The sequence below is a fragment of the Nerophis ophidion genome, linkage group LG26, assembly GCF_033978795.1.
Source record: "Nerophis ophidion isolate RoL-2023_Sa linkage group LG26, RoL_Noph_v1.0, whole genome shotgun sequence".
In the NCBI taxonomy this organism is placed as follows: Eukaryota; Metazoa; Chordata; class Actinopteri; order Syngnathiformes; family Syngnathidae; genus Nerophis; species Nerophis ophidion.
This window is the reverse complement of record NC_084636.1, coordinates 2,290,760-2,318,070: the sequence shown is the minus strand read 5'-3', so window position 1 is coordinate 2,318,070 and position 27,311 is coordinate 2,290,760. Positions and strand designations below refer to the sequence as shown.

At 39.1% G+C, this 27,311-nt stretch overlaps 1 protein-coding gene across 2 annotated transcripts in view; it reads left to right on the top strand.

The window, feature by feature from the left end:
• Nucleotides 1–823: 823 nt before the first annotated feature.
• LOC133543493 (uncharacterized) overlaps nucleotides 824–27,311 on the top strand; it is a 33,475-nt gene continuing 6,987 nt past the window's right edge. Inside the window, exons 1-9 of one of the 2 annotated variants that reach the window (XM_061888079.1) lie at nucleotides 824–1,010; nucleotides 2,642–2,728; nucleotides 14,338–14,396; nucleotides 14,474–15,083; nucleotides 19,224–19,436; nucleotides 19,497–19,664; nucleotides 25,636–25,734; nucleotides 25,805–25,933; nucleotides 25,997–26,069. In XM_061888079.1, coding sequence (XP_061744063.1) covers nucleotides 938–1,010; nucleotides 2,642–2,728; nucleotides 14,338–14,396; nucleotides 14,474–15,083; nucleotides 19,224–19,436; nucleotides 19,497–19,664; nucleotides 25,636–25,734; nucleotides 25,805–25,933; nucleotides 25,997–26,069 — 1,511 coding nt within the window. In that variant the 5' untranslated portion in view covers nucleotides 824–937. Of the gene's footprint in view, nucleotides 1,011–2,641; nucleotides 2,729–14,231; nucleotides 14,397–14,473; nucleotides 15,084–19,223; nucleotides 19,437–19,496; nucleotides 19,665–25,635; nucleotides 25,735–25,804; nucleotides 25,934–25,996; nucleotides 26,070–27,311 lie in introns of both variants that reach the window. The other variant, XM_061888080.1, reaches the window with a different exon arrangement.

Sequence of the window (27,311 nt, the reverse complement as noted above, 5' to 3'; positions counted from 1 at the left end):
GTAAAGGACTTTATCACAGTATTCAAATTTCCTGAGACAGTCCTGTATATATGTGTATGTATATGTGTACATATATATATATATATATATATATATGTATGTACGTACGTACGTGAGTGTATATATATATATGTACTGTATATGTATAAATGCATATATATATATATATATATATATATATATATATATATATATATTTATATATAGCATTCTATTTTAGTTACTTTGAATTTACAACCCCCTGGCGCTGTTTTGTACTGTTTTTGATTATTATCATTCCTCAACTGTTTATTTATAAATTTCAACTTTTACAAAGGTTTAGAAAATTAAAAAAAAAAAAAATTAACTTAAAAAAAATAATCGATGTTTAAGAATAGGTTATCGATTATGTTTACAACACAGATGTAACACAAACGAGCAACATTCCATCCATCCTTTTTTCTACCGCTTGTCCCTTTTGGGGTCACGGGGGGTGCTGGAGCCTATCTCAGCTGCATTCGGGCGGAAGGTGGTGTACACCCTGGACAAGTCGCCACAAAACAGAACTCTCCTGACGGAATAAATAAAGTACTATCTAGTCTAATATTGCAACCTCACACAGTTATTGTTATTATTCTGTTATTTTAACTTTTATTTATTTTAACAGATTGTGTTTACATGTGGAATGTGTTTGTTTCGTATTGATTGTGAGTTGTTCAGCCTGATTGTTTGCATTAAAAATGCCTCCTTTTGATCGTTAAAAAAAAAAAGTGTCCACAGATTATTCACAGAAAGCGTGCATGCGTTGTCTCCTCCCAGCCGTTAGGTGGCACTAATTTTCTTTGTCAGCACAGGAAATTACGTCATGTGTGCTACCTTCAAAGCTGGTCGCCGGTGTGTCGAAGCCTATGAAGTTGTCAGCAGAAAATAACGATTATTGGCACAAAGTATTGTAAAAATGTCTTTAAATACCATGTGTCTCAACGCGGTCAGTGAACATTTTCATGTTTTGGGGACAACAGCGATACTTGGTGAGTAAATTGAATTGAAAGCTTTTTCCAAAAATCCCGAATGAATGCGCCAAGACAACAAACAACACTAACCTTAATCATGATATAAAGAGGATTTAAGCGGAGGCTCCGATGCCTAAAACCACTTAAAATAAAATAAAATATATTTGTAGACAATATTTAAGTTGTTGCTGGAAGTAAAACTTTGTATTCTCGTTTTACAGCTGGTTTTCAAAAAGGGAGTAAGGGAACTCGATTGCGATGAAGGTGACGATTTGAGCCAGAATCGATTCTCCATTCAAACCGATTTTTGTATTATATTATCGGATATGAATTTAACAATAAAAGCATTCATACATGTTAACAAAGCTCTACCCGCCGCAAGTAAGCACAGAGCTGGCATTAAAAATAACATATTTAAAAAATGTGTTCTTAAAAAAACCCCAAATAGTTTCCAGAAACTTGTTAATCAATTTACAATTGTAATAAATAACAATTTTAATTGTTTATTTTCTAACATCCCAACTGAACCATCCAGTTGGGAGTCATTGAGCACCCTGAGGATACAAGGACCCGAATTGATGAGAATATTCATTAAAAATAGCATTTGAAAGAATCAGTCATCTTGATCCCCTTCCAAGGACCAAGGTCGTCAGTCATGGTTCACAAATGTTATATTCCAAAGGGTCACATGCAAAGTGTGCAAAAAGTATCTAGAATGAATTGATTAACGTGGACCCCGATTTAAAGGCCTACTGAAATGAGATTTTCTCTTTTAAACGGGGGAGCAGGTCCATTCTATGTGTCATACTTGATCATTTCGCGATATTGCCATATTTTAGTAGAGAACATCGACGATAAAGTTCGCAACTTTTGGTCGCTAATAAAAAAAGCCTTGCCTGTACCGGAAGTAGCAGACGATGTGCGCGTGACGTCACAAGTTGTAGAGCTCCTCACATCTGAACATTGTTTATAATCATAGCCACCAGCAGCAAGAGTGATTTGACCCGATAAAGCGACAATTTCCCCATTAATTTGAGCGAGGTTGAAAGATTCGTGGATGAGGAAAGTTAGAGTATAGCACTAGAAAAAAAAAAGGCGATGGCCGTGGCAGCGATTCAGATGCTATCAGACACATTTACTAGGATAATTCTGGAAAATCCCATATCTGCTTATTGTGTTAATAGTGTTTTAGTGAGATTATAAAGTCATACCTGAAAGTCTGAGCGCTGCGGTGACCGCCAGTGTCTCTGAGATAAGCCAATGGAGGAGCCAAGATCACATCTGCCTTTTTGACAGCTGCAGGACAAGGTCCCATAATCCGCTCAAGTCTCTGGTATGAGCCGACTTAGTATCACAATTTTCCCATCTAAAAACTTGCTGGTTGAAATGTGGTAGAGAAACATGTTCGCTTGACCGCTCTGTGTTAAAGCTTCACAACAAACAAAGAAACACCGGCTGTGTTTGTTTTGCTAAAGACAGCTGATCCAAGAAACAGATCCACCTTTCTGGAATGTCGTATGATGTCATGATGGTGTGCATTTTCATGTTGAGCTGACGTGAGACATTCCACTTGAAACAAAGACTAAGCAAATTTTGTTCTGAGGTCCTGTCAGTTTGTTCCGGTGATACGCTCCAAATTATGTCTTCAGGTCTTCCCAAGAAACTTCTAAAGGATCTTCTTCCCTATTTGGATGTGATCCAGCTGGATGAGCTTCAAGCGGGCCTCAACCTCAAAGGTGAGCCTGTGAGTGACTTGCAAGCATGGTCAATGGCGGCCAAACTCTTTGTCTTAGAATCGCATATCAATCAATCGTTTACTCATATAGCCCTAAGTCACCAGTGTCTCAAAGGGCTGCACAAGCCACAACCACATGCTCGGCTCAGATCCCACATCGGGGCAAGGAAAAACTCAACCCATTGGGACAATGAGAAACCTTGAGTGGATCTAGCATAATAGTGAGAGGTTCCAGTCCATAGTGGATCTAACTAAATAGTGTGAAGAGTCCAGTCCATAGTGGATCTAACATAATTGTGTGAGAGTCCAGTCCATGGTGGATCTAACATAATAGTGAGAGTCCAGTCCATGGTGGATCTAACATAATAGTGAGAGTCCAGTCCATAGTGGATCTAACATAATAGTGAGAGTCCAGTCCATAGTGGACCTAACATGATAGTGTGAGAGTCCAGTCCATAGTGGATCTAACATAATATTGAGAGTCCAGTCCATAGTGGATCTAACATAATAGTGTGAGAGTCCAGTCCATAGTGGATCTAACATAATAGTGTGAGAGTCCAGTCCATAGTGGATCTAACATAATATTGAGAGTCCAGTCCATAGTGGATCTAACATAATAGTGTGAGAGAGTCCAGTCCATAGTGGATCTAACATAATAGTGTGAGAGTCCAGTCCATAGTGGATCTAACATAATAGTGTGAGAGTCCAGTCGATAGTGGATCTAACATAATAGTGTGAGAGTCCAGTCCATTGTGGATCTAACATAATAGTGTGAGAGTCCAGTCCATAGTGGATCTAACATAATAGTGTGAGAGTCCAGTCCATAGTGGATCTAACATAATAGTGTGAGAGTCCAGTCCATAGTGGATCTAACATAATAGTGTGAGAGTCCAGTCCATAGTGGATCTAACATAATAGTGTGAGAGTCCAGTCCATAGTGGATCTAACATAATAATGACAGTCATGTTAGTGTGAGAGTCAAGTCCATAGTGGATCTAACGTAATAGTGTGAGAGTCCAGTCCATAGTGGATCTAACATAATAGTGAGAGTCCAGTCCATAGTGGATCTAACATAATAGTGAGAGAGTCCAGTCCATAGTGGATCTAACATAATAGTGTGAAGAGTTCAGTCCGTAGTGGATCTAACATAATAGTGAGAGTCCAGTCCATAGTGGGTCTAACATAATAGTGTGAAGAGTCCAGTCCATAGTGGATCTAACATAATAGTGAGAGTCCAGTCCATAGTGGGTCTAACATAATAGTGTGAAGAGTCCAGTCCATAGTGGATCTAACATAATAGTGTGAGAGTTCAGTCCATAGAGGATTTAACATAATAGTGTGAGAGTCCAGTCCAGAGTGGATCTAACATAATAGTGTGAGAGTCCAGTCCATAGTGGATCTAACATAATAGTGTGAGAGTCCAGTCCATAGTGGATCTAACATAATTGTGTGAGAGTCCAGTCCATGGTGGATCTAACATAATAGTGAGAGTCCAGTCCATGGTGGATCTAACATAATAGTGAGAGTCCAGTCCATAGTGGATCTAACATAATAGTGAGAGTCCAGTCCATAGTGGACCTAACATGATAGTGTGAGAGTCCAGTCCATAGTGGATCTAACATAATATTGAGAGTCCAGTCCATAGTGGATCTAACATAATAGTGTGAGAGTCCAGTCCATAGTGGATCTAACATAATAGTGTGAGAGTCCAGTCCATAGTGGATCTAACATAATATTGAGAGTCCAGTCCATAGTGGATCTAACATAATAGTGTGAGAGAGTCCAGTCCATAGTGGATCTAACATAATAGTGTGAGAGTCCAGTCCATAGTGGATCTAACATAATAGTGTGAGAGTCCAGTCGATAGTGGATCTAACATAATAGTGTGAGAGTCCAGTCCATTGTGGATCTAACATAATAGTGTGAGAGTCCAGTCCATAGTGGATCTAACATAGTAGTGTGAGAGAGTCCAGTCCATAGTGGATCTAACATAATAGTGTGAGAGTCCAGTCCATAGTGGATCTAACATAATAGTGTGAGAGTCCAGTCCATAGTGGATCTAACATAATAGTGTGAGAGTCCAGTCCATAGTGGATCTAACATAATAGAGTCCAGTCCATAGTGGATCTAACATAATAGAGTCCAGTCCATAGAGGGGCCAGCAGGAGACCATCCCAAGCGGAGACAGGTCAGCAGCACAGAGATGTCCCCAACCGATGCACAGGCGAGCGGTCCACCCCGGGTCCCGACTCTAGACAGCCAGCACTTCATCCATGGCCAACGGACCTGTCCCATCCCCTTTACCCCACAGTGGAGAGGGGGGCAGAGTGTAAAAGAAAAGAAACGGCAGATCAACTGGTCTAAAAAGGGGGTGTATTTAAAGGCTAGAGTATACAGATGAGTTTTAAGGTGAGACTTAAATGCTTCTACTGAGGTAGCATCTCTAAATGTTACCGGGAGGGCATTCCAGAGTACTGGAGCCCGAATAGAAAACGCTCTGTAGCCCGCAGACTTTTTTTGGGCTTTGGGAATCACTAAAAAACCAGAGTCCTTTGAAGGCAGATTTCTTGCCGGGACATATGGTACAATACAATCGGCAAGATAGGATGGAGCTAGACCGTGTAGTATTTTATACGTAAGTAGTAAAACCTTAAAGTCACATCTTAAGTGCACAGGAAGCCAGTGCAGGTGAGCCAGTATAGGTATATATGTATGTATATATGTATATAAAGGTATATACAGTATAGGTATATATGTATGTATATATGTATATAAAGGTATATACAGTATAGGTATATATGTATGTATATATGTATATAAAGGTATATACAGTACAGGTGTAATGTGATCAAACTTTCTTGTTCTTGTCAAAAGTCTAGCAGCCGCATTTTGTACCAACTGTAATCTTTTAATACTAGACATAGGGAGACCCCAAAATAATAGGTTACAGTAACCGAGACATAACGAACGCATGAATAATGATCTCAGCGTCTTATTGTGTTAACTTTTCAAGTACCCTATTTTCCGCACTATAAGGCACACCTTCAATGAATGGCTTATTTGAATAATTTGTTCATATATAAGGCGCACCGCATTATAAGGCGCATAAAATAAATGCTACAGTAGAGGCTGGGGTTACGTTGTGCATCCTTTATATCAGGGGTCACCAACGCAGTGCCCGTAAGGACCAGATGAGTCGCCCGCTGGCCTGTTCTAAAAATAGCTCAAATAGCAGCACTTACCAGTGAGCTGCCTCTATTTTTTTAAATTGTATTTATTTACTAGCAAGCTGGTCTCGCTTTGCTGGACATTTTTAATTCTAAGAGAAACAAAACTTAAATAGAATTTGAAAATCCAAGAAAATATTTGAAAGACTTGGTCTTCACTTGTTTAAATAAATGCATTTATTTTTTTACTTTGCTTCTTATAACTTTCAGAAAGACAGTTTTAGAGAAAAAATACAACCTTAAAAATGATTTTAGGATTTTTAAACACATATACCTTTTTACCTTTTAAATTCCTTCCTCTTCTTTCCTGACAATTTAAATCAATGTTCAAGTAAATTTATTATTTTTATTGTAAAGAATAATAAAGACATTTGAATTTAATTCTTCCTTTTAGCTTCTGTCTTTTCACGAAGAATATTTGTGATATATTTCTTCAAACTTATTATGATTGAAATTCAAAAAAATCATTCTGGCATATCTAGAAAATCTGTAGAATCAAATTTAAATCTTAAATTTCTGGGAAATCTAGAAGAAATAATGATTTGTCTTTGTTAGAAATATAACTTGGTCCAATTTGTTATATATTCTAACAAAGTGCAGATTGGATTTTAACCTATTTAAAACATGTCATCAAAATTCTAAAATTAATCTTAATCAGGAAAAATGACTAATGATGTTCCATAAATTATTATTATTTTTTTTTTCAAAAATATTCCAATTAGCTAGTTTTTCTCTACTTTTTTTCGGTTGAATTTTCTATTTTAAAGAGTCGAAATTGAAGATAAACTATGTTTCAAAATTTAATTTTCATTTTTTTCGTGTTCTCTCCTATTTTAAACCGTTCAATTAAGGGTTTTTTTTCATCATTTATTTTCTACAAAAAACCTTCCGTAAAAGGAAAAAAAAATGTACGACGGACGGAATGACAGACAGAAATACCCATTTTTTATATATATATAGATTTATTTATTAAAGGTAAATTGAGAAAATTGGCTATTTCTGGCAATTTATTTAAGTGTGTATCAAACTGGTAGCCCAACGCATTAATCAGTACCCAAGAAGTAGCTCTTGGTTTCAAAAAGGTTGGTGACCCCCTGCTTTAGATGGAGCTGCGCTAAAGGGAATGTCAACAAAACAGTCAGAAAGGTCAGTCAAACTTTATTAATAAATTACAAACCAGCGTTCTGACAACTCCGTTCACTCCCAAAATGAATAAACAGTGGTTTTATTATTTACCCTGATTCAATAAACAGGTAAAAAACAGTCTGATACTGTTACGGTAAATCAAACGTTAGTGCAATCACAATATAGTAACACTGGAAATAGTGCAAAGCAATAATATATCAATAACTCAAAGTTGCTCCAAGGATAATGTCACACAACACAACACACAAAATAAACATGTAAAGCTCACTTTATTAAGTTATTCCTCATCCACGAATCCCTCAAATTCTTTTTCTTCAGTGTTCGAATCAAACAGTTGGGTGAATACGGCATCTAACATGGTATATACAATATAGGTATATATGTATGTATATATTTATATAAAGGTATATACGTCTCGTCGAAGTCGTCATTGGTATGTCAGACTTAGCCCTGTCTTGGTTTAACTCTTATCTTACTGATAGGATGCAGTGTGTCTCCCATAACAATGTGACCTCGGACTACGTTAAGGTAACGTGTGGAGTTCCCCAGGGTTCGGTCCTTGGCCCTGCACTCTTCAGCATCTACATGCTGCCGCTAAGTGACATCATACGCAAATACGGTATTAGCTTTCACTGTTATGCTGATGACACCCAACTCTACATGTCACTAAAGCTGACCAACACGCCGGATTGTAGTCAGCTGGAGGCGTGTCTTAATGAAATTAAACAATGGATGTCCGCTAACTTTTTGCAACTCAACGCCAAAAAAATGGAAATGCTGATTATCGGTCCTGCTAGACACCGAACTCTATTTAATAATACAACTCTAACATTTGACAACCAAACAATTAAACAAGGCGACTCGGTAAAGAATCCGGGTGTTATTTTTGACCCAACTCTCTCCTTTGAGTCACACATTAAAAGCGTTACTAAAAACGGCCTTCTTTCATCTCCGTAATATCGATAAAATTCGCTCCATTCTGTCCACTAAAGACGCTGAGATCATTATCCATGCGTTTGTTACGTCTCGCCTCGACTACTGTAACGTATTATTTTGGGGTCTCCCCATGTCTAGCATTAAAAGATTACAGTTGGTACAAAATGCGGCTGCTAGACTTTTGACAAGAACAAGAAAGTTTGATCACATTACTCCTGTACTGTATATACCTTTATATACATATATACATACATATATACCTATACTGTATATACCTATACATACATATATACCTATACTGTATATACCTTTTATATACATATATACATACATATATACCTATACTGTGTATACCTTTATATACATATATACATACATATATACCTATACTGTATATACCTTTATATACATATATACATACATATATACCTATACTGGCTCACCTGCACTGGCTTCCTGTGCACTTAAGATGTGACTTTAAGGTTTTACTACTTACGTATAAAATACTACACGGTCTAGCTCCATCCTATCTTGCCGATTGTATTGTACCATATGTCCCGGCAAGAAATCTGCCTTCAAAGGACTCCGGCTTATTAGTGATTCCCAAAGCCCAAAAAAAGTCTGCAGGCTACAGAGTGTTTTCATTTGGGGCTCCAGTACTCTGGAATGCCCTCCCGGTAAAAGTTTGAGATGCCACCACAGTAGAAGCATTTAAGTCTCACCTTAAAACTCATTTGTATACTCTAGCCTTTAAGTAGACTCCCTTTTTAGACCAGTTGACCTGCCGTTTCTTTTCTTTTTTCTCCTATGTCCCACTCTGCCTTGTGGAGGGGGTCCGGTCCGATCCGGTGGCCATGTACTGCTTGCCTGTGTATCGGCTGGGGACATCTCTGCGCTGCTGATCCGCCTCCGCTTGGGATGTTTTCTTGCTGGCTCCGCTGTGAACGGGACTCTCGCTGCTGTGTTGGATCCGCTTTGGACTGGACTCTTGTGACTGTGTTGGATCCATTATGGATTGAACTTTCACAGTATCATATTAGACCCGCTCGACATCCATTGATTTCCTCCTCTCCAAGGTTCTCATAGTCATCATTGTCACCGACGTCCCACTGGGTGTGAGTTTTCCTTGCCCTTATGTGGGCCTACAGAGGATGTCGTAGTGGTTTGTGCAGCCCTTTGAGACACTAGTGATTTAGGGCTATATAAGTAAACATTGATTGATTGATTGATTGATTGATAAACGAGTCAGTGGGCTGCTGTCGTCTAGCAGTTCAGTGACAATTCCTGCTTTCCTGAAATCATGTCTCTCAATAGGAGCCATTTTGGGGTCTTTACATAAACACACAAATGGAAATGAAACGGCACGGCCTAGCGCAGTCATATATCCCAGCATGCACCGCGCGCTTCTTCTACGGAGGAAAATTAAATCGGCGGCTGCTTACTGTAGTTGTGAGACCTGTTGTGGCTCAATATTGGTCCATATATAAGCAGCCCCGGATCATAAGGGGCACTGTCTGCTTTTGAGAACATTTTAGGTTTTTAGGTGCGCCTTATAGTGCGGAAAATACGGTATTTAAGAACGTCTGGGAAGAATATTTACCACAGAAAGTGAAGAAACACGGAGCAGTGAAGAACTATTACCTTCCAACTGAAAAGTCCGAAGCTAGTAAACAAACGAGAACACTTCCCGCACCGGACATCCGGTTCTTCACAAATAAAAGCGATACTTCCAAGTAAAATATAACACCCTGTCAAGTTAATTCTATAGCGCAACAAAGAGGTGGCGACTTGTCCAAGGTGTACCCCGCCTTCCGCCCGATTGTAGCTGAGATAGGCTCCAGCGCCTGAAGGGGATAAGCCAGGGGTGTCCAAAGTGCGGCCCGGGGGCCATTTGTGGCCCGCAGGTCATTTTTTTAAAGGCCCCACGGCACATTTAAAAAGTACGATTGAAAAATTTTTAAAACGTAAAAAGTGATATAAAGGATCAAACGGGTGAAATGTAACAAGAAAACGTTGCAATGTTTACTCTAATAACAAAAAGCTGCCATGAAGGCTGTTTCTTTCTTTAAAAAATATTAATGAATCAAAATCAATGTCATTAGGAATTATTGACCTATTCAAAGCTCCAATTACGTCACGTTCAATTTTCCACTTTGAAATATTTTTTGGGGAAAATGTAGCATATTTTCTGTTTGCCATATAAAAAACTGAGCTGTTTTTTTTTTAAAAAGGGCCTAAAACGAACAAACAAAAACATAAACAACAACAATGGAACTTAAAATTGATCTAAAGTTGATCTCGAGATTATTGTGTTAAAAGTAAACAGTAAAAAAATGTATAATTATTTTCTAACACTTAAATGAGTAGGACCCTTTTGGATCCCAAATCATTTTAGTGTGATTTTTTTTTTTTGAAGTGTCATTGCTCAAAAAATAACAATGAATGGTGTTATGAGTTATTGACCTGTTTAATGCTCCAATTATTATATAATCTCAAATATTCCACTTTAAAAATTATTGGGTGAAAATATTGCATTTTTTGTGATTTTTTTTTCCATTAAAAAACGTTTTTTTTTGTGACGAAAAGAGCATACAATTTAAATCTTTAAAATCATTATATTGACAGATACAGGGTATCCGCAGATCCTTAAAAAGTCTTTATTTCATGTATCTAAAATTAAGGCCTTAAAAAGTATTACATTTATTAGAAATTCCTAAGACGGTCTTAAATTCAGTACTCAATGGTCTTAAATTGTCGGGCCAGTTTTTTTTTGTTTTTTTTCGGGGCACGTCTTTGAGTAAAAGTGAGTGATTTCAGTGTCAGTCGCACGCAGACTCCTTCCTATCTTCCTGGCGTCTCGCCTTTCAGTCAGCATGGGGAAATGCAAGTTTTGCGAGCGTTGGCTGGAGGACAGCCGGATTAAAAGATGGCTTAAGCCTGTTGGCAATCCCGAGGAGGCCAGGTGCATACTTTGTAAGAGGGATTTCAAACTTGGCACCATGGGAATTAGAGCGGTCGAGTCGTACATGCAGTGCGGTAAGCATAAAATCGCGGCAGAGAGCCAAAAACAAACACCGGGCATCTCTCAGTTTAGCGTGGGTCCAGCGCCAACGCCCCCCCAGCTAGCAACAACTGCCGCTAGCAGCACTGACCTGACACTAATCTTCGGCGGGACAGCAACATTAAAATCCGAGGTGTTATGGATCTTGCACACTGTGGTGAAACATCAATCCTACACCTCAAATGACGGGATTGTCGATCTTTTTTGTGTGATGTTTCCTGATTCTCAGGTTGCTAATAGGGATGCACCGATTAATCGGTAACCGAATATATTCGGCCGAATATGGCAAAAAAAGCCACATTCGGCCTTTGGTGGAATGAGTTAAAAACAAGGCCAAATAGTGGCGTGTGACAATTTTTTTGACGCGGTGACGCAATCAACCAACGTGCAGTGACGTTGGGATATGTTGTGTACCTGTATAAGTGTATGAGGTTACAATGTTGTGTACCTGTATAAGTGTGAGGTTACAATGTTGTGTACCTGTATAAGTGTATGAGGTTACAAGCACACACTAATTGAGATTTAGTGGGGCCTCTGTTTACATTATTAGCCTGTTGTGTAGGCTACCTGTATAAGTGTATGAGGTTACAAGCACACACTTATTGAGATTTACTTGAGCCTTCTGTTTACATTATTAGCATATCTACTGTGGCTAAGCAGACTTTTGCCAAAAGGACAATAGTTCATTTGTTGTGGGTTTATCCACTTTAATGCACTTTTTTTTTTTTTTTGGAATGCATGTTTTGTTTGAAGGCCTAATATAAATAAATGGGTTGTACTTGTATAGCGCTTTTCTACCTTCAAGGTACTCAACGCGCTTTGACACTACTTCCACATTTACCCATTCACACACACATTCACACACTGATGGAGGGAGCTGCCATGCAAGGCGCCAACCAGCACCCATCAGGAGCAAGGGTGAAGTGTCTTGCTCAGGACACAACGGACGTGACGAGGTTGGTACTAGGTGGGATTTGAACCAGGGACCCTCGGGTTGCACACGGCCACTCTCCCACTGCGCACGCCGTCCCTGTGAAATGAAAAACGAAATGAAAAATGAAAAACTTTGTGCTTTTTTTGAAAAGCAAAGGCTACTGGAATATTTAAAAAATGTCAATATTCAATAAAAAAAATACTTTATTTGAAAAAAATGTCTAAATATTTATTCTAGGCTATTTATGCAATATTAAAAAAATTGTGAAAAACTGCATTCATTATTCGGCCTTCGGCCAAGCGTTTAGATTTTATTCGGCTTCGGCCACAAATTTTCATTTCGGTGCATCCCTAGTTGCTAATACATTTTCCTGCGGAAAGGATAAAACAGCATATATTACGAGACACGGATTAGAACCTCACATCCAAAACCTGCTCTTCGACCAAGTCAACGGTATGTGTTAATGAAATGTTATTTATTTTCACCCTCACCTCGGTTATTATGTTTTTACTGACGTTGGTTTGTTTGTTTTGGATGTCAAAGTATTTGGAACCCTCAAGATTTTTGATAAGCTGTTTGGCAGAGTGGTGCTTATCATATTGTTTATTAATAAACATACAAAAAGTAAACTTGACTGATTGTCATTGAGGTTGTAGTACAGTGGGATCCCCAACCATCGCTTATATTTATAGATTTTTTTTTTTTTCGGTCTTAAAGGGGAACATTATCACAATTTCAAAAGGGTTAAAAACAATAAAAATCAGTTCCCAGTGGCTTCTTGTATTTTTTGAAGTTTTTTTCAAAATTTTACCGGTCTCGGAATATCCCTAAATAAAGCTTTAAAGTGCCTTATTTTCGACTCTTTGCGAAGACACTGGCCATTTCCCTGTGACGTCACACAGTGCTGCCAATGTAAACAAACAATGGGAATACCACAGCAAGATATAGCGACATTAGCTCGGATTCAGACTCTGATTTCAGCGGCTTAAGCGATTCAACAGATTACGCATGTATTGAAACAGATGGTTGGAGTATTAAAGTATTGAAGAAGAAACTGAAGCTATTGAGTGAATAGCTATTGACGCTATTCATAGCCATAGCATGGCCGAATAGCTGCGTTAGCATCGCCGGTAAAATGTGCGGACCAAACGATCAGGACTTTCGCATCTTTTGACACTGGAGCAACTTAAATCCGTCGATTGGTAAGTGTTTTTTTCGCATTAAATGTGGGTGGGAGGAAACGTAATATAGTTGCAAATGCATCTACAGGTTATCCATACATCTCTGTACCATGTCTGCTTTAGCACCGCTGGTAAATAGCATGTTAGCATCGATTAGCATTGCATGTTAGCATCAATTAGCTGGCAGTCAACATCAACAAAACTCACCTTTGTGATTTTGTTGACTATCGTTGCAAGTGCATCTGCAGGTTATCCATACATCTCTGTTCCATGTCTGCTTTAGCACCGCCGGTAAATAGCATCGATTAGCATAGCATGTTAGCATCGATTAGCTGGCAGTCAACATCAACAAAACTCACCTTTGTGATTTGGTTGACACTTTGGCATCTTGGGGCCAGTGGTGCAACTTGAATCCCTCCCTGTTAGTGTTGTTACACCCTCCGACAACACACCCACCAGGCATGATGTCTCCAAGGTTCCAAAAAATAGTAAAAAAAACGGAAAATAACAGAGCAGAGACCCGGTGTTTGTAATGTGTTGAAAATGAAAATGGTGGGTGTGTTACCTCGGCGACGTCACATTCTGACGTCATCGCCTCCAGCGCGATCAACAGAAAGGCGTTTAATTCGCCAAAATTCACCCATTTAGAGTTCGGAAATCGGTTAAAAAAATAGATGGTCTTTTTTCTGCACCATCAAGGTATATATTGACGCTTACATAGGTCTGCTGATAATGTTCCCCTTTAAATTTCATTCAAAGTGGCATTAAAAAGGTCTTAAAAAGTCTTAAATTGGACCTGCTGAAACCTGCAGATACCCTGAGATAGACCTAATGTTGATCTGGAGATTTAAAACTTGCATAATAATACTGAATAATGACACATTTTTTATATTTTTTGACTAAAACCCTTTGGGATCAAGCCTGAGTGGAGGCCGAAATGTATATTTTTCATAAATATATTGTATTGTTTTTTAAAATAAAAAATATCAAAATGGCCCCTGCTTGCTTTGATTTTTCAGTCTGTGGCCCTCAGTGGATAAAGTTTGGACACCCCCGGGATAAGCGGTAGAAAATGGACAACCTCACACTATTGCATCAGCACACTCTCTTCATGTTTCCTCCCAGGAATATCCACGCTGTCTTCATGGGTGGAACTCTCCCGGCGATTGCAAGGCAGAGGCAAAGTAGGTACCCTCCGTGATGGATAGGTATTGTACCTTCAAAGACGATGACTGACGCGCTTTCATGTCTCGGATTCCAGAAGTCCCAGGATCACACGGAGCAAGGCGTGAAACAAGCGGTCATGGAGCAGATATTTGCCGCGGTCATCAACGACTGCCACCTTTCTGCCACTGTTTGGAAGCATTTAAACACCTCAACCTTGTTGCTGGCGGCAGCTAAAAGCGTCAACTCCCTGACACTGTCCTCCGAGCACAGCTTTAAGGTCAACTTGATAGCGAAAGAGACGGCCGTTCTCAGCGTTCTAGAGAAGACGGTGACTAAACTCACATTGTGGTTGGGGAAGACTGTGCCCAGGGAGAAGGAGGAAGTACTGATGGGCATCATCCATCGCCTGGTGCAGCACGGCGTCACCAAACATGTCATTCTACGCACCTGTGAAGACAGACTCTTATCTAAAGTGCTCTTGGCTGGAGGATGTCTGAGCAGGGAACACACAGAAGAAGAAGACGATGATGAAGAAGGCCCCCCGGCAAAGAAGAACAAATCCGATTTTGCTGAAAAAATGCAAACATGCGCCGAGTGTCCAAAAAGAGTCCTTGAACATCTGAAGTTGGCGGACTGTTCACCAAGTCTGACGGACACACTTCCATCCTGCTCCAACCTGTCGTCCGTGACGCTGCACAGCGAATGTGAGTAATCCACCTTTCCTCTTGTCAAATCACGTCTTCTCCATGGATTTTTATTACCGTATTTCCTTGAATTGCCGCCGGGGTGTTAATTAATTTAAAACCTCTTCTCACTCCGGCGCTTACCAAAGGCATGCGGTAAAGGCAAGCATGCGCTAATTATTTTAAAACCTCTTCTCACTCCGACACTTAACAAAGGCATGCGTTACATTTAGGCCTGTGCTTAAAAATTTGAGTGTGATGTAAGGATACCATTATGAAACGCACATTTAATTAAAAAAAACGTTATTATGGTCTTACCTTTACTTATAAATGAAGTCCATGCGCAGCTCCTTTTGATCAAAAGCATCGATAACTTGTTCATAGAAGTTTTCCTTATCTTTCTTCAGTTTTAAAAGTCTCTGTCTCGATGGAGATCTTCCTTTAGACTGAGAGACTTAGACATTCAAATTTGAACTTTTCAGCACAGATAAGAACGAAATTTCGTTACTTTATTACCTCCTGCTTCGATTGAAAGTCCAGTTTAGAAAACTGTTTTATTTTAGTGATCCTCCATGTTAAAAGTGCAAGCGAGAGGAAAATATAAACGATCGCTACTCACTCTTGCTGCTTGTTGTCACTTCTTCTGCAGCCGAGTAGTCGCAAGAAGGATCACTAGCGCCCTCTACCACCAGGACGCGGGAGTCATTTAATGACTCATATTTGACACACGCAGCTATGGTATATTAATAAAATATAGCTTCTTACTGTTCTTTTTAGCATATTCAATAGCTTGGACCTTAAATCCTACTGAATAGCTCTTAATCTTTTTCCCTTTATGCGATTTCAAATGATTGAAATCAGCCTCCTCCATTTTGAAAATGATGACAGGTGAAGTGTCACTCGTGACGTGACGAGTTTGACCTTGCGGAAATTCTAGACATAAGCTAATTATTTTGCGAAGCGAGTTTGACCCGGCGGAAATTCTATACATGCGCTAATAAAAATAATGTTTAGCGAAACGGGTTTGACCCGGCGTTAATCCTGAGCCGGCGGTAATGCTAAGCATGCGCTACTTATTTTGCCAAACGAGTTTGACCCGGCAGTAGTTGAAGGCAGGTGCATACTATATACCCGGCAACAATTCTAGGAAATACAGTACTTCTTTTTTACTTTAAAGCAAACATGAACCTGTTACTGCCAAATAAATTGTTGAAAGAGGTCACATTAGGATTTTTTGTTCCTACATTTCAAACATTTCCTTGAGGACCTTCAGTGTTTAACTCTACCGCCTAAAGCAGTGGTCCCCATACACCGGTCCGGGGACCGGTACCAGTCCGCGGGGCATTTGCTACCGGGTCGCACAGAAACAATAATTCATTTATGAACTTCTGCATTTTTCTCTGACTTAACGGTCGCCTATCCCACTAAACACACCAATAAGCCTATTAATAGATGTATATTACAACTCCTTTTTAAAGTACATGGGACATATGGAACATTAATGGACATATAGAATGTTAATGTGTCAGATGGTACCTAAAGGCTAATTTTTAGTCCTCTTTTTTGCTGTTTTTATCTGCCGGTCCGTGACAATAATGCATAAATTAAACCGGTCCCTGATGGGAAAAAATGTTGGGGACCCCTGGCCTAAAGCATCCGGTTCTCAGCTGTGCTCCGTATGGGCGGTCAGGTGTAATACACGTTTTCACCACACGTGGCAGTAATGATCATCTCAAAGTAAACAGGAAGTCTGGAGCTAAAGTCATAGAGAAGTTTCTTCAGCGCAAAAAAAATGACTAAAGGGATGAAGCTGTATTTTCATAGTTTAGAGACATCTTAATTATTTGTTTATTAAATACAACTATATGATAATTGTAGGTCCAAGGGAGCAGAGTCAAAGAACATGCGAGTTTGCAGTGATAACAAAAACAAAACGTGAATTTTAATGTACGTTTTTTTTCTGTCAAAATGTAAACCATGAAAAATTTAGTAAGAAAGATAAAGAATGCACATTATTTCTAGGCCACATTAAATGAGGTGTTAGGCTGGATCTTGAGTTTGACACGTGTGTCTTAAAGCTATATAAATAAAGACTAACAGAAATGTATATTGTAAAATCCCAAGGCCAAGCAGAGTCAGAGAACACTGATACGCTTATTGATTGCCTTTTTTTTTTTTTTTTTTACTAACGTTTAAATCAGGGGTCACCAACGTGGTGCCCGCGGGCACCACGTTGCCCGTAAGGACCAGATGAGTCGCCCGCTGCCCTGTTCTAAAAATAGCTCAAATAGCAGCACTTACCAGTGAGCTGCCTCTATTTACTAGCAAGCTGGTCCCGCTTTGCTGGACATTTTTAATTCTAAGAGAGACAAAACTCAAATAGAATTAGAAAATCCAAGAAAATATTTGAAAGACTTGGTCTTCACTTATTTAAATAAGTTCATATATTTTTTTACTTTGCTTCTTATAACTTTCAGAAAGACAATTTTAGAGAAAAAATATAACCTTAAAAATGATTTTAGGATTTTAAAACACATATACCTTTTTACCTTTTAAATTCCTTCCTCTTCTTTCCTGACAATTTAAATCAATGTTCAAGTAAATTTATTATTTTTATTGTAAAGAATAATAAATACATTTTGATTTAATTCTTCATTTTAGCTTCTGTTTTTTCCACGAAGAATATTTGTGAAATATTTCTTCAAACTTATTATCATTAAAATTCAAAAAAATTATTCTGGCAAATCTGGAAAATCTGCAGAATCAAATTTTAATCTTATTTCAAATTTATTTGAATTTCTTTTAAACATTTTGTTCTGGAAAATCTAGAAGAAATAATGATTTGTCTTTGTTAGAAATATAGCTTGGTCCAAATTTGTTATATATTCTAACAAAGTGCAGATTGGATTTGGACTTTTTTAAAACATGTCATCACATTTCTCAAATTAATCTTGATCAGTAAAAATTACTAATGATGTTCTATAATTTATTTTTTGAATTTTTTCAAAAAGATTCAAATTAGCTAGTTTTTCTCCATTTTTTCGGTTGAATTTTGAATTTTAAAGAGTCGAAATTGAAGATAAACTATGTTTCAAAATGTTATTTTAATTTTTTTCGTGTTTTCTCCTCTTATAAACCGTTCAATTGAATGTTTTTTTTTCATCATTTATTCTCTACAAAAAAACTTTTAAACATTTTGTTCTGGAAAATCTAGAAGAAATAATGTTTTGTCTTTGTTAGAAATATAGCTTGGTCCAATTTGTTATATATTCTAACAAAGTGCAGATTGGATTTTAACCTATTCAAAACATGTCATCAACATTTTCAAATTAATCCTAATCAGGAAAAATTACTAATGATGTTCCATAATTTATTTTTTTAATTTTTTCAAAAAGATTCAAATTATCTAGTTTTTCTCTTAATTTTTTTCGGTTGAATTTTGAATTTTAAAGATTCGAAATTAAAGATAAACTGTTTCAAAATGTTATTTTAATTTTTTTTGTGTTTTCTCCTCTTATAAACCGTTCAATTGAATGTTTTTTTCATCATTTATTCTCTACAAAAAAACTTTTAAACATTTTGTTCTGGAAAATCTAGAAGAAATAATGTTTTGTCTTTGTTAGAAATATAGCTTGGTCCAATTTGTTATATATTCTAACAAAGTGCAGATTGGATTTTAACCTATTTAAAACATGTCATCAAAAATATATATATTTATTTTGAGAAATCATTAAGATGATCAGTTTTTCCACAAAGATAAATATCATTAATTATTAATAATAACACAGAGTTAAAGGTAAATTGAGCAAATTGGCTATTTCTGGTAATTTATTTAAGTGTGTATCAAACTGGTAGCCCTTGGCATTAATCAGTAGCCAAGAAGTAGCTCTTGCGTTCAAAAAGGTTGCTGACCCCTGGATTAAATAATAATAGCATAAGTGGTGTGTTAATAACCAACAGTGTTTTTTTATCATACAATATTTCAGGGATTTTATTTTCCTGCCCCTGAAAGTTTCCGCCAAAAATGCCACTAAATGAGTTTTATCAGTGAGACAGCACCAGCGCCAGTAAGTGTCGCTAAACCCCAACAACCTTTGACGTTTGCGGTGGAAGTCGGAAATTAGACTTCTCCCCAGCTGACCCCCCTTATCCCCCGTGCAGCGCCCATCAGTGTGGAGTTCTTGGATCGCATGGTGGTGGCGCTGGAGAAGTTGTCCCGACGCTCCCACGCTTCCCTCAAACGTCTGGCCATCTTCTCGGTGATCTGCCCGTCACTGCTGGACGTCCTCCAGCACGCCTGCCCCTGCCGGACCCAGCTCAAAATGGACTTCGAGGCCTTCGCCGGGCAAAACCCGTGCCTCACCAGAGACTTGAGTGAGTCTGGGTGCTTTCACTGCTTATCATTGGCCTGCTCTGACCCTCCCTGTCCCGCAGCTGACCTTTGGCTGAAGTGCCTGTCAATCACGCTGGACGGGCAGCAGACCTCGCCCACTTTTCTCCTGCCCGTGCTGAGACGCTGCCCCCGCCTACTCAGGCTTCACGTGCAAGCCATGCACCTGCGGAGCGGATTCTCTCACAGGAACCTCCTCGCCACGCTGTCAGGTGACCACACCAGCGCTTTCAAATGTTACAACCTGCAACTCTTTGGACATTTAAGTCGGAGTTTGTCCCGGTTCTGAGAAATACGCCCATATAATCCTGTGTGAAGTTGACCCCTACCTTATCTTTGCAAACATTCGAACAACACTGTGCCGTTGGTTTTTAAGTTGTTCTAAAACTCATCTTCTGACTAGTCTGGGGAGATTTTGGTCTTGTTATGAATAATAACACCATACAAACCATAATAGTTGGACAGAAAAATTTTGCAGCACACATTTTTGGGACAAGTTTAGGGAGATATTTGCAATGTGTGGGGCCTTTTTATCAATAATAACAAAGTGTTTTGGAATTTTTCTTAGTCAACAAAGAATTGTCCAGAGAAAACCTAAGATCTGTTTAGATATTTAAAGGCCTACTGAAAGCCAATACTAGCGACCACGCAGTCTGATTGTTTATATATCAATGATGAAATATTAACATTGCAACACATGCCAATACGCCCGCTTTAGTTTACTAAATTGCAATTTTAAATTTCGCGCGGAAGTATCATGCTAAAACATCGCAGTATGATGACGCGTGCGCGTGACATCACGCATGGTAGAAGACATCTTGTACCAGCACCGTTCACCGCTATAAGTCGTTTGTTTTTATCGCATAATTACACAGTATTCTGGACATCTGTGTTGCTGAATCTTTTGCAATTTGTTCAATGAATAATGGAGACGTCAAAGAAGAAAGCTGTAGGTGGGAAGCAGTGTATTGCGGCCGCCTTTAGCAACACAAACACAGCCGGTGTTTTATTGTTTACATTCCCGAAAGATGACGGTGAAGCTTTACTATGGAAGAGAGCGGTCAAGCGAACACGGTTGGATTGGACCACACACACAAAGTACAGTGTATTATGCAGCGATCATTTCGAAACATCGTGTTTCGAAGAGGGTCCCTTACAAAGGGCAGAGATGGGCATCGCCATCACCCGTCGACTGGTGCTAAAGAAAGGTGCGGGGCCGACCTTCAGGTTGTACAGGTACGACCATATAATCTCACTAAAACACTAGTAACACAATAAGCAGATAAGGGATTTTCCAGAATTATCGTAGTAAATGTGTCTAATAACATCTGAATCGCTCCCACTGTATAGTCTTTTTTTCCTAGTCCTTCACTCTCACTTTCCTCATCCACAAATCTTTCATCCTCGCTCAAATTAATGGGGAAATCGTCGCTTTCTCGGTCCAACTCGCTCTCGCTGCTGGTGGCCATGATTATAAACAATGTTCAGATGTGAGGAGCTCCACAACCCGTGACGTCACGCGCACATCGTCTGCTACTTCCGGTACAGGCAAGGCTTTTTTTTATTAGCGACCAAAAGTTGCCATCTTTATCGTGGATGTTCTCTACTAAATCCTTTCAGCAAAAATATGGCAATATGGCGAAATTATGAAGTATGACACATAGAATGGACCTGCTATCCCCGTTTAAATAAGAACATCTCATTTCAGTAGGCCTTTAAGTTGTTCTAAAACTCATTTTCTGACTAGTTTGGGAAATGTTGGTCTTGTTATGAATAATAACACCATACAAACCATAATAGTTGGACAAAAACATTTTGCAGCACACATTTTTGGGACATGTTTAGGGAGATATTTACAAGGTGTGGGGCCTTTTTTATCAACAATAACACGCTGTTTTGGAATTTTTCATAGTCAACAAAGAATTGTCCAGAGAAAACCTAAGAACTGTTTAGATATTTAGTCAAATAACATCAGATTACAAAGAAGAAAGGGTTTTTGCTGCTACAGAAAGGAGGAGAAGAAAGAGAGAGAGACAAAGAACTCTTCCACAACTTTGTAAATTTTGGGAGTAAGAGAAGGAGAGGTTGGGGTGAAACTTCCTGTCTCCTGGGAGGGGTAGAGAGAAGAAGATGAACAAATACAAGTTGTAGGTAGGAATGTTTTGGATAAGCACTGGAAAAGGCAGATAATAACATCAATCATGGAAGAAACCTATTTGAAAAGTAACATTTTATTGAAAAGACAAATTAGTGATCAACTAACATCAGAGCAGTCTTTGTCCCTGCAGAGAATGGAGGTTTGGAGACATCCTGAATGGGCTCCAAAAATGCAAAGTCCATAAAATTGTCTTACCTCTGAAAACTGAGTTAAGGCAAAGAAACCACAACAACAACAAAACTAAAATATTAATTGGGGCATTAAAACACTGCTAATAGCATAAAAACGATAAAAGCGAGGCTGAATGACGTCACCAGAAACAGATTTTTAGAAAAACTCAAAGCGTAACGACACAAACAATTATTTTTTTCTACAGCAGAAATCAGCACAAAGGATTGCGGGTGGAATTTAATTAAATGTAATGTTTGCACTGACAAGTGAGGCCTGATCAACTATGGCAGGAAGTCAAATGCTCCCAAAGGAAACACATTTGTTTTTCTTTATTCACCCCACGGCCGTGTAATTTAATAACTAATAATCAATCATGTTGTTTGTTCATTGAATAACTAATCTGCAAAGGCAGCTGATGCCCTGAGAATAGGATCTCTAATTAGGAGCAGGATATCAGAAGTGACACACAGTCTCCCTCTAGTGGTAGTCTACTGTAAATAGACAGGAAGTAGTCTACTGTAAATACACAGCCAGTAATATACTGTAAATAGACAGGAAGTAGTCTACTATAAATAGAAGGGCTCAGAAAAATGGATTCATATTCAAATCAAGACTTGTATTTCTTTTTGTTCTAAATCGATTCAGAGTATATCAGTATCGATTTCAAAAGTAAGAAATGAATGATAATTCATATTATTGTTATTATATTATTGATTGTAATTAATAAGTATTGCATTTGTATGTCTTAAGGTGCTTTTTACATTTCTATCCCAAGTATTGTAAAGCTGATTGATTAGCATTAGCATTTTTAGGGACCGATGTCCTAAAGGGACAGAGGACCCTATTGAATTTCTAGCGTTTTATTATTATTATTTATTCTTTATTATTATACTGAGACGCTATTATTATTCTTTATTCTTTATTATTATACCACCGCCTCTTTGAGCTGTAATTTGACCCCCTTAACATGCTTCAAAACTGGACACACATCAGGACTGGCAAAAATTGCAATCTAATAAAAAAACAACAACAACCCAGAACTCAAAATTGCGCTCTAGCGCCTCCTAGGGAAAAAAAACACAGACAAAACTGCCTCTAACTCCCATTAGGAATGTCATGGACACATGAAACAAAAACTTCTGTGTAGGTCTCACTTAGACCTATATTTCATACACTGAAAACCCCCAGCAAAAAACAACAGGAAGTTTGCAATTCCCCCTTCAAAACAAAAGTTGTGTAAAAACAGTTACCTTTTTTCAAACATTATCTCCTCTGAGCGCTATGGTCGTGTCTGCTTCAAATAAGCACAGGAGAGAGATTGAACCCTTCCGATTAAAAGTTGATGAAAGACTGCCCCGGTTTGGATTTTATGAGCCCTCAAAGAACCGCTGCTGGTGCGCTGCTGCAGTCTCAAGACGGCAGCACCCTGCTCAGACAAAACTGCCTCTAACTCCCAGTAGGAATGTCAGAGACTCATGAAACAAAAACCTCAATGTAGGTCTCGCTTAGACTTATATTTCATACGGTGACAACCTCCAGCTAAAATCAACAGGAAGTTTGCCATTCCCCATTCAATACAAAAGATGGCTATAAATACTCGGTCCCGTCCATCGCTGCTTGCAACTTTAATTTTTAATGGTTTTTTTAAACAAGATTTAGTCCAATACTGCACTTAAGTCGTAGGTCAGCGGCCAAGAGAAGCTTCTCCAACTTGTAACCTGAGTCAATAAACATTTCATCATTTACTAAATGTAATCTTTTCATTGTGACAAACATAAATACGTGCATTGCATGCTACGGACTATATTTTACACTTTATCATCAAATAATGAAACAAGTATAATACTAACATTCATTTCAAACTTTTCAAAATGAAAACTAAAGAAATATCTGCTTGAGTTCTATCAAAGCAAGTTATTCATCAAATACACTGTAGAAATGACAGTAGATTTTACAGTAAAAAAAACAACTATAGTACTGTTTGTCCATTTCCAGTAGTATGCTGTAAAAGCTATCTAAAATTTCAGCAGCTTTTTTGTTACAGTGTATGTAATACAAATATAATTAAAGCTGCAAGCAGCGATGGACGGGACAGACTTTTGGTGGTGTTTCCTGCCTTTACCCATTCAACATATCTTTACCTGCACATTACCTACCTTCTTTGCATCCTGGGGTCACACTGGTGCTTCTTTCTTTCACCCACACACGCTGGTGCTTCCTGCCATCACCATTACCTACCTTCTCTGTATCCTGGTGTCAAACTGTGCCTCCTCCTTTCACCCAGTCAACATATCTTTACCTGCACATTACCTACCTTCTCTGTATCCTGGTGTCAAACTGTGCCTCCTCCTTTCACCCAGTCAACATATATTTACCTGCACATTACCTACCTTCTCTGTATCCTGGTGTCAAACTGTGCCTCCTCCTTGCACCCAGTCAACATATCTTTACCCGCACAGTACCTACCTTCTCTGTATCCTGGTGTCAAACTGTGCCTCCTCCTTGCACCCAGTCAACATATCTTTACCTGCACATTACCTACCTTCTCTGTATCCTGGTGTCAAACTGTGCCTCCTCCTTTCACCCAGTCAACATATCTTTACCCGCACAGTACCTACCTTCTCTGTATCCTGGTGTCAAACTGTGCCTCCTCCTTGCACCCAGTCAACATATCTTTACCCGCACAGTACCTACCTTCTCTGCATTGTGTGGTCACGCTGGTGCTTCCTGCTTTCAAGCGGCCATCTTGAGACGTCAGCAGTTCTTTGAAGGCTCGTAAAATCGAAACCGGAGCAGTTAGAAAAAGTATTTCGTCAACTTTTAATCAGAAGGGTTCAATCTCTCTCCTGTGGTAGTTTGAAGTCGACACAACAAACGCGCTCAGAGGAGATAATGTCTGAAAAAAGGTGATGGGTTTTTACAAAACGTTTGTTTTGAAGGGGTAATTGCCAACTTCCTGTTGATTTTTGCTGAAGGATGTCAATGAAAGAAATGTAGGTCTAAGTGAGACCTACATAGAGGTTTTTGTTTCATGTCTCTACAACATTACTACCGGAAGATTTCTTCCCAAGAGCAGTTTTGTCTGTGTTCTATTCCTAGAGCGCAATTTTGAGTTTTTTTTTTTTTATTAGATCACAATTATCACCAGTCCTGATGTGTTTCTCCAGTTTGGTGAGTTTTGAAGCATTTTAAGGGGGTCAAATTACAGCTCAAAGAGGTAAAAATGACATTTTTTAGGAAACTTTTGTTTTGAAGGGGTTTTTGCCAACTACCTGTTGATTTTTGCTGAAGGATGTCAATGTATGAAATGTAGGTCTAAGTCAGACCTACATAGAGGTTTTTGTTACATGGCTTTACAAGCAGTTTTGTCAGTTTTTTCCTAGGGGGCGCTAGAGCGCAATTTTGAGTTTTGGGCTTTGTTTTTTTTTTATTAGATAGCAATTTTCGCCAGTCCTGATGTGTGTGTCAAATATGATGAGTTTTAAAGCATGTTAAGGGGGTCAAATTACAGCTCAAAGAGGTGGCGGTATATAATAATAAAACCTTAGAAATACAATAGGGTCCTCTGTTCCAAAGGGACATCGGTCCTTGATAATCAAATGCATAGCAGCTAATTTTATAATGAGGTGAATCATTATACGTTGATATTGATAAATGATATACGGTGAGGGCAGCCTTCACTGTAACCGTGTCCAACACCCCAGTATTAAAATGACTTCCTTGTTGCACGTCGCCTGCCTTCTCTACATCCTGGGATGACACCAACCGTGACAAATGTGTAACTAAGAGGCGGTGACACATTTAGATTTGAGTCATATTGGTGAAAAAGTATTTAATAGTTTGTCTTCCTTTAGAGTGTAATGTCCGCCTGACATGTCTCCATCTTGACGACCTCAACATGTCTGACTGTCTGCACCAGATCATAGACGTGGTGGAGGCGTGCAAGCTGGAAGGTAACAAATTGCCCGCCGCCGTCGTCGCATTCTTTATGCCGCCATGTATGACGTGGCTTTCGTCTTTCAGAGCTCTGCCTCCACGACTGCCGCCTCCTGGAGCAGCAGAGCAATAAGCAGGAGTCTTTGCGGCTCCTGGTCCACACCCTGAAGGTGGCACCATCCCTGCGCAAGCTCACCTTGTCTCAGAACCGCCTCGGTAAGCCACGCGCGCCCTCCGCCGCGTCATGCCTACGTGCTGACCTGTGACCTGTGTCCGCAGCCTGCGACGTGCACGTGCTGGCGGAACTCTTCTCTGGACCCACGCCGAGCTCGGTGGAGCACCTGGATGTTCGGTGAGTCAGACCCGCTTCCTTTCTGCAACACTTCTCCAATATTGAGGGACAGGGCGTGTTGAGCATATATATACTATTATGTTAAATCCACTATGGACCGGACTCTCACTATTATGTTAAATCCACTATGGACTGGACTCTCACTATTATGTTAGATCCACTATGGACTGGACTCTCACACTATTATGTTAGATCCACTATGGACTGGACTCTCACGCTATTATGTTAGATCCACTATGGACTGGACTCTCACACTATTATGTTAGATCCACTATGGACTGGACTCTCACACTATTATTTTAGATCCACTATGGACTGGACTCTCACACTATTATGTTAGATCCACTATGGACTGGACTCTCACACTATTATGTTAGATCCACTATGGACTCCACTCTCACACTATTATGTTAGATCCACCATGGACTGGACTCTCACTATTATGTTAGATCCACTATGGACTGGACTCTCACTATTATGTTAGATCCACCATGGACTGGACTCTCACTATTATGTTAGATCCACTATGGACTGGACTCTCACTATTATGTTAGATCCTCTATGGACTGGACTCTCACTATTATGTTAGATCCACTATGGACTGGACTCTCACACTATTATGTTAGATCCACTATGGACTCCACTCTCACACTATTATGTTAGATCCACCATGGACTGGACTCTCACTATTATGTTAGATCCACTATGGACTGGACTCTCACACTATTATGTTAGATCCACTATGGACTGGACTCTCACACTATTATGTTAGATCCACTATGGACTGGACTCTCGCTATTATGTTAGATCCACTATGGACTGGACTCTCACTATTATGTTAGATCCACTATGGACTGGACTCTCACTATTATGTTAGATCCACTATGGACTGGACTCTCACACTATTATGTTAGATCCACTATGGACTGGACTCTCGCTATTATGTTAGATCCACTATGGACTGGACTCTTACACTATTATGTTAGATCCACTATGGACTGGACTCACACTATTATGTTAGATCCACTATGGACTGGACTCTCACTATTATGTTAGATCCACTATGGACTGGACTCACACTATTATGTTAGATCCACTATGGACTGGACTCACACTATTATGTTAGATCCACTCGACGTCCATTGCTTTCGGTCTCCCCTATATATGTGTATATATATATATATATAGATGTATTAGAGATGCGCGGATAGGCAATTATATCATCCGCAACCGCATCACTAA